Source organism: Primulina eburnea, unplaced genomic scaffold (genome assembly GCF_022965805.1).
Source record: "Primulina eburnea isolate SZY01 unplaced genomic scaffold, ASM2296580v1 ctg291_ERROPOS245047, whole genome shotgun sequence".
NCBI classification, from domain to species: Eukaryota; Viridiplantae; Streptophyta; class Magnoliopsida; order Lamiales; family Gesneriaceae; genus Primulina; species Primulina eburnea.
In genome coordinates, this window is record NW_027331118.1 from 48,916 (window position 1) to 63,563 (window position 14,648).

Consider the following 14,648-nt stretch of genomic DNA (forward strand, 5'->3'; position numbering starts at 1 on the left):
TTCTTGATTTTTATGCAAATATGAGGTTAAATATTCAAATATAATATAAATTTATGTGATTAGGAACATCTTCGATATAAAAAAAATTAAAGGTTATGTATAATTTTCATTAATTTTTTAAATATAATAATGCCGATGCTTTCCTATATTTATTCCTCGTGCATGAATTCGGACGGGTAATATGACGAATTTGTGCTAAATCATAAGATTAATTCCTTGAGACATAAGCAGAAAATTACTTATTTCTCGTTTATACTTTCGACATATATTTTCGATCTTGTCGTTTATACTTTTTATATTCATGGAGTATGATTAAGATTTATTCCGATTGAGTGATCAAACAAAAAAATTTACTTATTTGTCGTTTATGCTTTCGACATGTATCTTCGATCTAACGTTCGAAAGTAAAATTTTGTCGTTTATCCTTTTTTTATTAATTGCATATGATTAAGATTTATTCCGATTGTGTGATCAGACAAAAAAAAATATTTACTTATTTGTCGTTTATGCTTTCGACGTGTAACTTCGATCTAACGTTCGAAAGTAAAATTTTGTCGTTTATAATGTTTATATTAATTGCATATGATTAAGATTTATTTTGATGGTGAGATCAAACAAGAATAACTTGTGAAAGTAAATTTTTGTCGCTACTCGACTATCTTATTCGTCAGTTATTTTACGTTTATATAAATATATTTAAATGTTAACGTCATCGCTTTGGAAAATATATAAAATGAAATAACTAATCGAAAGTGAACCCTAATATTTAATATTAATGATAAATAGATTTGTGATCCATAGGGGTAGTCTCGATTTACTTCATAGGTTTAATATTAAAGCAACAAAAATATTAGTATGTAATTCCAAAATAAGAGCATTGTATGCATATTATTAATTTAAAACAAATCTATAACCGGGCCATTTGAATCTTATTACTAGTATGTGGTAGGGTGATCAAATGTTGAATGATTTTATTTTTTTAATAACAAAAACTCTTGTGAAACGATTTTATATGTCAATTTATAAGACTGGTATTATATTTAGGTCATCCATGAAAAACAATATTTTTATGTCAAAATTATTACTCTTTACATTAAATATGGATAGAACTGACTCATTTTACGAATAAAAATCCGTCAAGCCGTCATGAAGACTCATAAGTATTACTCTTTATTAAAACTACTTTTTTCGTAACCAAATTTATTGATTTACTAAATAATAAATAAAACAAAACCATTAAAACTAAACTAAACCTAATTTTCGGTGTCGTTCAGGTCGATCTACTTGGTTTGAATATTCTCTTTTAGATATTTTTTTTCAAAAAGAATAATCTGATTATTTTATAATATAATTTAAAGTTTATAGACTAGTTATTATAAATAATATAATATTTGTTAAACCACAAAAACTTATTATATTTATTTTATATTAAATAAATTCGAAGAATTTACCATTGTACACTTTTGTCATAATTGTTTACTTGCAAAAATCGAAGAGATTTTTTTAAAATAATTGAGATAGAAAAGAAATTTCAGATTATATTTAAATTGAGAACTTTAAAAAATTGAAAAACATGCATTCTCTTTGTTTCAGATTATTTCTTGACTGAAAACTTTCACAGCTTGTTTAGGGTATGTAGTGACAAAAAGAGATTGGAATATATATGCATGCTTATATATATTTACGTGAGTATCGATGAGACGACATTTGTTTTTTGAATGTGATAAAACATTAAAAAAATCATACATCTAATAGATGTGTATTACTTATTCAATGCTTATATAAGTGTACATAATACGTGTTATATATATTTGTGTGTGTGTGAATATAGTATATAAAATTTACAAATATTTTTTTCAATAATTTTCAATTATACACTTTTTGCATATTAAGTTTTTTTTTTCCCCTGGAAAGTGAAGTGATATTTTTTGTATACACTTAAAAAGTGTCGAAATTAATTATTCCAAAAGGCTACGTGCAGTATAATATAAATCTTTCGTGTGTATTATGTGCGTATAAAATGCACATAATATGCAAATTTTAATTTTGCACAGAATATGCACAATTTATACGCACGTGATATGCACAAAAGACTGCTGGTTTACAATTTTTTTTTTTTTTTTTTTTATGTTACATAACTTATGTATTAAAAATTTATAGATATATTATATTTAAATCAAGATGAATAATTATTCTCTTCATTCAATGCACTACAAAAACAAAAATTTAGCGACGGTCAAAACAGATCGATTTCAAATTTCATTGCTAAAGCTACTGTTGTTGGCTTTAGTGACAGTTTTTTATTAAATCGTTCCTAGTTTAGTAACGATATTTAAAAATCGTTGCTAAATTAGTAATAATCTTCAAAGATAAAAAGTATATCAAAATATACAATCTATTACTATATATATATAATATATATATATATATATATATATATATATATATATATATATATATATATGAACACGAGTTAAAATTTAGATCAATCTGTAAAAATTTATATATATAACTCTTTAATTTAACTGATGTGAGATATTTAACATTAATCCAAAAATGTTAGGCCAAAAAAAATATCGGGCTATTTTATTTTTTAACCAAAGTCAACATTTTTTTTTAAAAAATAACCTCATTTAGTGACACCGTTTGAAGTGAATGATAAAAACTTAATTGTTTACGAATCTTTGTTTGAGTTATGTTCTATGAATGATTAGAGTTGTAAATCAATATATTTTCCATATATGTGGATAATATGGACAAAGTATCTTTTCTATTCCATTTGTGTTTTAATCAGCTTTCTTGACTTGGCCACTTGGACTTTCTGTCTGTAGTAGAAGATTCCGACGTTGATGTTTTCCCCTCCTTCCATGTTTACTTCCTTTATTTTGCTTCGCGAGTTTGGAAATTTGTTTAATCTTTTGAGGTGTTCCAAATAAATTTCAAGACTTTCTGCTGGTTGAAAACTGCAATTGTTGATGTTTGTCACTTCCCTCTTTCTTCTTGTATCGCCATGCTTTGTGTTAGTCAATTCAGAATGCTGTTTCAGTTCTTGATGCTGTAGTTTTTTTTAAAAGATTTCCAGTATAAGGATATAAACTTTTTCTGTGAATCAGGCATCCATTTTTGCCGGTGAGAAGTTGCCATTTTCGTACAGTTGAGTTGATGCAGCCAGGTAATACTGTGATACTACGGAATGCAAAGAATGACATGTTCAAGGGATCCATGAGGCTGGCCGTTGATAAATGGGGTCTCGTTTAAGTTACAGAGCCTGCAAAATTTGTGGTCAAAGAGGACAACGATCTTTCCTTAGTTGAGTACGAGCCGGTTAATGTCGTCGAAGAATCTGGGAAGTGACTCAACCTTGATGCCATTAGATTGTTCAATCTATCATGTTATTAATTGGGATTTTGGTATACATGTTCATCTGTGCAAGGGCATATTTAACTTTGGCTTCATAGTGGGCGTGTCAAGAAGATTGTCTTGTAGCATCGCGCCTTATATAGTTATGTATAGCGTTACAAACATGGACTAGAAATTTTTGCTGCCTCTTTGTGCATCTTCATGGTTGTTTTTGGCTCTGGGATTTTGGAAATACGGTTTTGTGCGAAATCGCCACACTATCTTAAAATAAAATAATCAGTCTGTCGTTTGGATCCATTTTAAATGTCTAATACGGGCAATTAAAAATATAATAGATGTCAATCTTGGACTTGGACTTGGAAACAATAAGAAGCCATGGTATAATCAAGTCCTCAAGCTTGTAATCAATAATTGTTTCGAGATTAGCTTGGATCTTCGAGTTAGCGAAATAACTTTTTAAAAATAAAATACATTACTATTCTTCCCTAAATTTATCATAAAGAAAATATTTAACAATTAATTCCACAAAATTTAAGGTTTTTTCATAAGTTTACAACCGAGCTCAACTCGACCTCAATTGATGTTAGAGAAAATTGAGCATGTTGCGAGCCATTCAGCTCGACCTCAAAAAGCTATAATCTATTGAACTCAAAGTTTAATTGTTTAAATATTCACGTCTGTTTTTCAAGTCAGATTCAAGTAGGGTACCACTTAAGGTCGACTTTGGTTCGTGTTCTGCTGCATGTGAGAAACTAACTGAAAAGCTTAATGTGAGATATTGCAACTCGAAGAGATCACCTTATAAAGGGGGTGTTTCTTCAACTGAAAGTTAAAAGTGGTCTACAACCTCGGAATGGGAAAAATCAGAAACTTGTATTGATCACAAGCTTGTTTCTTAATTTTATCAAAGGTAATATAGTCACCGTAACTATGGATGACACTTGGTTCGACTGATTGAAGGCTATCCTAGATTCGCTCGTTTCCGACATTTCATGCAACACTGACGCCCGTGGATCTTCAACACCCATCTCACCACATTCTAACATCATCCATCTACAATGCAGGAAAACAGTGTGTTTTGTGAAGAGAAAATAGCATGCGTAAGCCACACATAGCTAAAAGTTGAGGAAGAAGCAGAGAGAACAAGGCCATGATCCCCTAAACTTTAGAACCCCTGAGACTTACAAACTGAAAATACAATGTCAGCTTAAAAAGAAAAACAGGTAGAATGTGAAAAACCTTCAGGTCCAATTTCAGCCAAATGTGAGGTAATCAGAAGCCTAAATAGAAAAATAGCTCAAATAAAAATTCACAAGGAAAACTACTGCTTGAAATTACAAATAACAAGAGTCACATATCACTGCGAATTATCAACTTGCTCTTTAGATCAAGTTTCATCATCCAACCAAAAAAAAAAACAAAGGAAAATAACTCAAGATTTTCTGTGCTGAGCTCGTTCTGACTCTAACATCAGGCATTCTCCTAGTGCGATCAAGTAAATAAAACTCCCCCTTTGACCGTCCATCATTCATCATACATCATCTTTGCAATCTGATGAATACCACACATCAGCATGGTCTATAAATTACTGAGTCAGCAATAAATGCAGCTGACAGATTAATTTCATCTTCTCACAGAGATTGAGGTTCCCATGTATGGTCCAGTATGAGCACATGAAGTTCAAATATATAAAAATCAATAAAAATCTAAGAACAAACAGAAGTTTCAAGTTATAGAGTCCTCGTGTCATCCAGTTATCATATGGCAAATTTGTCAATTCAATATTTCAATTCATCATCAGTCTCTAAAGCTGCTCCATACTTAGATTAGCAATAATTGGATTTGCCAAACATTTTTTCCATAAAGTATTTGGATCGTTTGAAAAGATTCCAAGGAGTACTCTGAAACTTCCCAAAGAGATGAGAGTAAAAATAAATGTGATTAAAGACTTTTTGCATACATGCAGTCTATCATACAAAGTAACAACAAAGTTTCGGGAACCACTAAGAGTCTATAAACTAGGAGGCATAATTACAAGCTTCCTTCACCAACCATCTAATTTGGAGGATATTTGATGATGACTTGAATTTCTTAGTCAGTTTAGTTGATTTTTGTGGGCTGGCCATCAGTACAATGTATCGTTGCTCCCCCGGAATCTAAAAATCTCAAAGGCCAAGGTTATCCAGCTACCTACAGACCTTTAAGTGGTAAAGAGCCTCTTGCATTCAGCAAGGACAATTTGATTGAAGGGAGCTCATTTATTGGCAAATACATCTTTGGAGGCTTCACAACCTAATATAGCAAGAATTGACACAACTTGGTATGTCTCTATGATCAGAACAGAACAAGAAATAAGATCAGTTCACCACTTTCTCATGACCTTCATATCTAGTCCTCTCTTTTCCTACAGCAAAAAACTTCCTATATTTTGAGAGAGTAATGCTGTATACCAAACAAGAGCATGTAAAAGGTATGCATAAAAAATGGTTCCGTGCCATATCATGCCAAGAAAGAAAGACAAGAAATTCGTCTGGGAAAAGTTAATCAAACAAACACTATTTTCAGGTTATGTCCATCAAGCAGAATTTACAGTTTTGACTTCCAAAACTGGTACGAATGCCAATTACCCTTCGACTCGCGAAATAGTATCATGTAACAACATAATAGCATCAAAGTAATTGCTTGCTAGGAAAAAATAACTGAAACACCAAAACCAAAATAATGTGCACGCGGAAAAGACGAAATTTACCTTCTAGAGTCCAAGCGTGTCCATGAGGAGCAACAGAAAGCTTGGATTTAAGCAGTGCGGATGCTGTTGCAGTGTGGTACGGTAACATTGACACCAAGCTAACGCCACTCAACTCCACAGGGGTCCTAGCTCAAATACCGATCGACATATTCAATAATTGTGATCGTAAACCACGAATCAGGTCTATCACACGTTGAATTGCAATAATCGATAAATCACGCATTTAAAACCTGAAAATGCGAGCAGTTAGCGGTGTTCTAGATGATACTCGGAATGGCGATGGAGCAGCCTTGGCTTTTACTCCGGCGGAGATTCTAATGGCGGCGATTCGAGAGGTTTCGGCGGTCAATCGCATGACTGACCTGGCGGCGACGGTGGCCATGGCGGGTGACAGTGAAGTAATCGGAGATGATGCGCAGAAGAGATAATTGGATTTAGGGCTTTGTTGGGGTTCTAGTTCGCTGCAGCCTGCAAGTACTACTGGTCCACATTTTTTCCCATAAAAAATGTGTTTTATTTTATTTTAATCTATATATATATATATATATATATATATATATATATATATATATATATATATTCATATTCAAATCATAATTAAATTTATACAAAAACTCTTATGAAACGGTCTTATCGATCAATTTCGTAGATGAAATATCTTATTTGTTAGATTGTAATCCAAATGAGTGTAATTTGAATAAAAATGATATAGGAGTCATATCCATCGTATTCCCAGTTTTATTTTACCAATGGTAATTCTTCATCTTGCCTCAATGCCTAAAAATAAATATTCATTTCAAGAAAATAGTCAATTCAATTCAATTCAATCTAGAGACGAAAAAGGGGACTAGTGGGGCGAAGATGTTCCGCACATATTTTTGACCGGTTGAGAAATTATCAACATAACTAATCTATTTTAGATGGTTAAAAAATTTTATATGTATTTGGACGTGTTAGACGAGTCGGCCCGCAAGCCACCGCCGCAATGCATCATAAGGTGGGACGGGAACGGTGGGTCAGCCTGTCATTTAGGCTCAACTCACTTATTTTAAAAGGTGAGACGAATGTAGTCTATTTTGACATGTTTAATTCACGGCAAATTGATGTAAACTAATGTTAATGCAATTTATCTCTACAAACGTTGATTTATAAGTAAAGGGTGAGATCCAACCCCAAAAATATTGGCTGAAATCCATGTTAAAAATCACAGAATTTTGTGCAATAACACATGGTCCACATCCATGCAACATACTTACCAAAACCCTAATTGGACCCGTTCATTTTTTTCATGTGATACAATATATTGATCGAGTTGAAAATAAGACGTAGCCCTCTTTGGACTATTGGATCTTAGAGGCATCGAATAAATTGCAACATACATACATACATACCCATTATTATTATCGAAAAAAGAATTATTGTTACAGTTAATTTCCGGAATTGCTTCTTCTTCGACTCAATCTCCCAACTAGATGTAGAAGAGGAACACAAAGCCCTTGAGAATTTCCATGGCCGTTGTGTGTTCCTAAATCGGACCCGGTAACGACATTCGGTTTATAAATAACACAACGTTGCTCGTTTCCTCCTTTGTCCCTAATTCCGAATCGGAATAGCCGGCCGAGAGACACACTTCGGTCTGGAAAGAAACATGCTGTGGACTACAAACACAAGAGTACAATTTATTTAACTCCATTAACACTAAAAATTCACCATGTGAAATACCAATTTCTACCTTACAATAAAGTCATGAGATTATTAGTATTTTTTTAAGTTAAAGAAATGGTCACGATTTAACTAGATACGAACCTGGTGTCAGAAGAACTATAAGTCATTGTCTCATTGATATAAAATTTTTAGTATTCAATAAATGAAGGAATTTGAATAAGGAGATTTTCAAAAATAGTACGGTCATAATATGGGATAATCACCTGGAAAACATCACTTAAAAAAGAACTAATGAAACTAGCAACTATGTATAAATTCTACTGGTTCACAAAAACTCACGTGAGATAATCTGAATTAATTTTATAAAATATATATTCTATTTTGATCGTCGATAAAAAAAATTTATTTTTCACTTGACAAGTAAATCTACAGCTTCCTCAGTCTCAAGATTAGACGATGACAACGAAGAAAAACTAGAGGAGCGGCACTGAACGACAGAGGCACAAGAAAGCAGCGGATTTCGTGGCAACGGCGGCGGCGCCATCAGAGAGGTATATGCCACTCTTATTGTAGAGTTCGTGTTCCCAAGACCAAGCGGCCACCCGTTTGGTATATCATCCCCCTGTAAAGTTAGAGCCGAATAAAACCACCACAGTACCAAAATTTCTGAACTTGAACCCCATTTCTTTAATTATCTTTTAAAATGCAGCCAAATTTCATTTAACAGGAAATTTAAAGAACTTATGAACAATTCATACGAGGAAAAAAGAGGACCAACCAGGGACGTAGCCAGGAATTAAACCGAGATTGGGCTGAATGCTAGTATCGGCGACGGATTTTCTAAATCCGTCGCTAAATTTACGACGGTTTGCACAAAACCGTCGCTATATAGCGACGGTTTTGTGAAAACCGTCGTAAATTTAGCGACGGATTCATAAAAACCGTCGCTAATTCGTAGTGGGCTATGGGCTAAAATTTGTAACAGATTCAAAAATTTTAGCGACGGAAGTGGTAAAACCGTCGCTAATCCTAAATTCTAGCCTGGGCTGAAGCCCACCACAGCCTTTAACGTGGCTCCGTCCCTGGGACCAACGTACGTCCATGTCCAGAGTGTTAGTTTTTTACGGAGAGGCTATAGAAAAGGGTTGGGAGGCTTGGTCGATACTGGGTGTGGGGGCACTGCCCCACACCCAATCAACGGTCCAGATCATTTCATGGGGGGGATTTTAAAAAAAAAAAAAAAACCAAGGGCCAGAAAAATTCTGGCCCTTGGATCTGCCCCTGCAGGCACTAGTGCACGTACATACTTGAAGGACTTGTCTAGTCGCTTCTATAAATAAATCCGGGAATATATAATTTTTTTATCCGTGATTTTTCTGATTTTGAGTTTTTTTATTGATTTTTTAAAATTTGATTTTCATTTACTAATTTTAACTTTCAATTATTTTAGTCAAATTACTGACGTGACATTTGACATACTAACAATTTTTTATATCATGTCAGTATTTTTCGATATCACCATAAAATTAAAAGTTAACGTACAAAAACAAAATTTTGGAAATTTATTGGACCAAGACATAAAATTGAACAAGTTATTAGACAAAAAAACTATTCTTCCAAGAGAGTATTAAGATTTTATTTGAACTATTGTGGTTTATATTTTAAAATAAATAAATATTCATGGCTCAAGAACTTATATCATTTATAATCGAGTTGAGCCCGAACATTAATCACATATATATTCATTGCTCACGAGTTTATTCGAGTTTTTTTCGAGTTTAAAAGAGATTAATAAATATAAATTATAAATTTAAATATTCATTTAATTCATTAAAAACTAAATTATATATTTAAAGAAAATTTTATTCTGATAAATAAATTTAATATATTTTTAAATAATTTTTATAAGTAAAGTATAAGATCGATAAATCAAATATCAAAATTATTTTTTAATCTAAAAAATGATATGTTCACGAGATAATAAGACGAATATTGTAAAGCTCAAGTTTCTTTTATTTATCATAACAAATATAATCAAATGAGTTTTTATCGAATCATTTGTAAAATTATACAAAACTAGTAGGTAGACACATAACTTTGCACCATATGTAATATAGTGAATAAATATTATTAATTTTAAATGCTAGAGATATACGTATTATAATAATTTACTTAAAAAATAAGAAAAATTGAAGCGTCCATCAAAAAACAACAAAAACTTGTACGAAACGATCTCATGAGTCGTATTTTGTGAGACAAATTTTTTATTTGGGTCATCCATGAAAAATTATTATTTTGTATGCTAAGAGTATTCTTTTTTATTGTGAACATTAGTAAGATTGATCCGTCTCACAAATAAAGATTCGTGAGATCGTCACAAAAAAAAATCCCATAATATCTTGCTGGATAACTCTGACTTAAATGGACGAATTGAGAAAGCCCTTGTTTGGAGGATAGTGACATTGGACCCATTTTTGCGAATTTCCAATTATATCCCTTGGTTCCACAGGTCAAGACCCCCACGTCTTCCAAGCAGCAGCCTAATCGATTTGTTCCAAAATACAAGCAATTTAATAAACTCATTAATAGATTCAATTCTTAAAATAAGTTATCTACAATTTATGTTACTCAAAAAATTTAATAAATGTTAAAAAAAATACACAAAACAAATATTTAAAAACTAACTGTCACCTTTATTTCATCTTTTTTATTATAAATTAAAAATTTTAAATATTAATTATTGGTCTAAACTAATTAATAAAGCAATAGACCCAAATAACAATTATTTTTTGGGGTTTTGGTGAAGCTTTTTTTCTCATTCCAAAATTGTCCCACGCATTTTAGCTTTAATTAAGGATGTCAACGAACTTGGAGATCGGCTCGATTAAAATTTATTTGAGATCATTCATTAAATTTATCGAGTCAAGCTCGACAATTTTATTGAGCTTAGCTCGAGCTTAAGAATATTCAGATCGTAAGCTTGCGTGCGAGCTCGAATCAACTATTTTTTGGGCTAGTTTGTTGGACAATGATTTACATCTCGTAATCATACCCTCTACATTTGTTAGCTTTCTGACTAAAAATGCTTGACGAGCTCTAAAACAAATAATTTATTTCACATATATAGTTTTTACTTCTTGTTAGATGTTCTCGTGAATCAATTATATATATATATATATATATATATATATATATATATATATATATATATATATATATATATATGTATATATATAGAATGATGTTTACACTCTATTATTTTATAAACACACTTCAGTACCTTTACCTTTTGTTGTATTAGTTGACAATATTAATATTTTGTTTTTTCTAAGTAATTTTGTTATTGACTCACAATTCTTAAATTAGATGGCCAAAACTACATATTTCCAAAAACTACTCCATATATATATATATATATATATATATATATAACATAATTTTTTTCAATTAATCAGAATATTCCATATAAAGAAATGTGAAGAGTAAACATCTTAATATATATCTTAAAATAAAATTTTATTTAACCAAGTTATTATTCAAATATAAAAAAATGAATATAATAGAGGACCGTGATTTTAATTTCAAAATTTAATTTATTTCAAATTTTATTCTAAACTTATTGAATTTAAAGTTTTGACACCTCAAAAGTATTAAATATTTTGAATTAAAAAAATAACGAAAAAAAATTTGTCCCTTTATTTTTAGGTATATTTTAGTTATTTTTATATTATATTTATATATAAAAGTCATGACTAACTTTTCAAATACGATATTTTTTGTTATTATACATATATATCATATTTAATTTAATTTTTTTTTGTAACATCTGAAAAATTTATAATAATTAATTACTTGAATTTGCTTGAGCAAAAACACTTTAATCCTATGTAATCGATACTTTAATCCGAATAGAACCTGGATCATTACGTACCACCTTCCTGTGGTGGTGCTTTTGTCGGCAATAGAGGCGGCGCTGGGGAAGGAGGGATTCCGGAGTGATGGGAGTGATGAGCATGGACCGAGAAATGATTTGTTCGAGCCTATCTGAAAAAATAATGTCTCAAACCATTGAAAAGTTGACACGTGCCAACTCCATGCAATGAGGAGTTGACACGCGTCAAAATTTGATAGATATCAACTTCTCAATCATTTTGGTCCATGAAGGTAGTGCGAATTGGATCGAATTACTCTTTAATTTTCATAATTGCTTGGCGAAAAAGTAGGCCTTTTCAAGAATCTTGAATCTCTTCTATGGAGATGGAAAATACTAAATCAACAGCACAAGTTTAGGGAATTCTTTACACACGGCAGTTTTACAGTGTGGGCAGCGATCTAAAAAAGTAAGAGTCGTTGTCTCCCTTAACACGCTTTTACCATTAACATAGCGAGTACCTCGCATTTCTGTCGCCTCATTTTATTCTCATGCTCTTGAGCATAAAATGAATAGCGAAAAAATCCCGAGATTTACCTTCGTCTATGACTGCTTTTCTTATAACAAAATAAATCATTTATGCCACTAGTAAATTTTTTAATTAATGAAATTTATTGAAAGTTAAAAATTTAAACCCGATAAAGTATTTTTCGACCCCAAATAAATAAGGGAAATTTTATAAAATAAATATGGTCAATTATTTTTTTTATTTAAAAAATGACCTCTTCAAATGTATTTTAAAATTAAAAAAATATCTCAAATAAATAACAATAATGATGATGATGAAGAATTAACTCAGCTATTATGTTTATAGTTCTTATGATAAGCTAGCTAGGAATCATTGCAACAACTAACTTGACATGTCAAATTTATGTTAATAAAAATAAGCTTGAACTAAAATCCTAGAAAGATGCAAGAGATTAAATGTTCAAGAATCCACTTACAAGTCGAATGTTTTCTGTGTAATAATCTCATGAATCTCTAATCAACATATATTACACAAAATTTATTCATAATATAACTAACAAAAATTATACTTTGCAGTGAAAAATAATATTTTGGACATAAAAAATAATATGTTTTATGTTTGGATTGTCTCGAAGATGCATCTCACAAAATTGATCACAAATTTTATATGTGAATTCCTTCCATGCCAACATTTGGATAATACATACCTTCGAGATAAGTTACAAGATCAAAAAATGTCCTTCCATGCATATTGGGTTCATAGATTTACGGTGTGGTGAATCTTACATGAAATTAAAAATTTGAGGACGAAATCTTTTGTTACCACCATCATGGATGAACAAAATACAATTTATCATTGATAAAACTTTCGATTAATCTTTTATAAAATTTAAAATAATTAATATATTGTTTTAATAATTTATCGTGTTTGAGAAATCGATTTCTTTTTTAAAATTTATTTGACAATTTTCAAATTCATCTTATGTAAAAAATACACAACACCAGATGTTTTGTTTTCAGCCACAACAGATGATCCAAATAAATAGTTAGATATGATTAATAGACAATTAATTTTATTTAACGAATTACAATAATAGTAGGTCTCTAGTGATATAGTTTCACTAGCCAGTATAATTTTGAGACATGTCAATTCGATTAATATCTACCATGAAAAGTAATAATTTAGACATAAAACTAATATTTTTTCATAAATTAAATCGGATCGAAGATCGATCTCACAAAAATCCTGATATTTTTTTACAATAAACACCTGTAGTCACGATATACTGTTACCAATTAACCGAACGAAGATGAAGACTTGGTGAGCAAATTCTTTCATTTCACAGCATTTAGTTCGGCTGAAATTCAAGGAATGTTCCCTTCATCTTGGAACTCATACTGGTTACGATGTGATTCTCTTATGGAGTTTTCACTTGCTCCATAATAACTCCTTTCATTGTAGTACTCATTGTTCGCCTTGTTCAAGACTGCATACGGGTGGTTGTTGTTGTAGTTTTCGGTGTTGATATCGTAGAAATATTTCCCATTTTCCAGGGATCTTGTGTCACTCATTCCTTGTGGCTGGAATCCGCTATCTGCGCCGCCGTTGTAGAAGTAGTTCTCACGGCTGTCCTGAGCGGGTTCGCGGCCCGATAACCTGTTGTCCCTCAGCCCCTGTGGTTCGCTGTTGAAACTGCTTCCACCGTAGTACTGATAGTTATGGTTATATCTATACTGTTCCGGTTCACTCGTCGTCTCTTCGTCTTCCTGCTGGTTGTTGTAGCTTTTTTCGGCGTCGCGGTAGTAGTTTTTAAATTTGTTGGTGTAGGTATTTTGGTTGCTGTCACTTGTGTATCCTTCCGGTTCTGTGACGTATGCCTCAGGGTTGTAGTTTTTAGGGAGGTGCCTGTGGAGGGGAGCTTCGGATTCAGTGTTGAGTAAGGAGGTTCCGGTGGTGGAAGGAGGGAGTTGTCCGGACTCATGGCCGTAAAGGCCGTAGCCATTTTCGTTTTCCCGCTGGATGAAATTGGGTTCTTCTTGTTGATTGTTATAATTCAGAGGTAGTTCTTGATCTGGAATAGCTTCGGCGGAGACTTTTCTGAATAATTGGTTGGCTCTCGCCTGAGTTCGTGTATACGATAAGAGGGTAATGAGCAGAAGAAGGGAAAATTTCTTCGCCGGAGAGGAAGCCATTGAAGGATGCTGGGAAGTGCGACGTCTTATGTTAGGGTTGCAAACCCCTGTATTAATAAAATTTTCAAATAATTGACATTTTTTTAAAAAATCAATGAATAAAATTTATGGGTTTTAAATGAGAATTAAATTTTGGCCCATAGTCTTCCGTTGGATGATTATGCATACATAATGTAAATAGGCAAAAATTTGTGTGAGACGGTCTCACGGGTCGAATTTGTGATACAGATCTCTTATTTGGGTCATCCATGAAAAAATATAATTTTTTATGCTTAGAATATT

At 31.8% G+C, this 14,648-nt stretch overlaps 2 protein-coding genes across 4 annotated transcripts; both read right to left on the reverse strand.

Moving 5' to 3' along the window:
- Positions 1-4,136: 4,136 nt before the first annotated feature.
- On the reverse strand, positions 4,137-6,606 carry LOC140820907 (protein NUCLEAR FUSION DEFECTIVE 6, mitochondrial-like). Of its 3 annotated transcripts, none has more exons than XM_073181287.1 (3): positions 6,340-6,606; positions 6,110-6,234; positions 4,137-4,413 (listed from the first exon to the last, which is right to left on the reverse strand). In XM_073181287.1, the coding sequence occupies exons 1-3, from the start codon at positions 6,489-6,491 to the stop codon at positions 4,406-4,408; spliced, it is 285 nt and encodes a 94-aa protein (XP_073037388.1). In that variant the 5' UTR covers positions 6,492-6,606; the 3' UTR covers positions 4,137-4,405. The 3 variants fall into 3 exon arrangements, with proteins under 3 accessions (XP_073037388.1, XP_073037387.1, XP_073037386.1); XM_073181286.1 differs by lacking the exon at positions 4,137-4,413 and adding an exon at positions 4,512-4,911; XM_073181285.1 differs by lacking the exon at positions 4,137-4,413 and adding an exon at positions 5,167-5,764.
- Positions 6,607-13,445: 6,839 nt separating this feature from the next.
- Positions 13,446-14,408, reverse strand: LOC140820920 (uncharacterized). Its single transcript, XM_073181301.1, has one exon. The coding sequence runs from the start codon at positions 14,364-14,366 to the stop codon at positions 13,539-13,541; it is 828 nt and encodes a 275-aa protein (XP_073037402.1). The 5' UTR covers positions 14,367-14,408; the 3' UTR covers positions 13,446-13,538.
- Between the last annotated feature and the right edge of the window lie 240 nt (positions 14,409-14,648).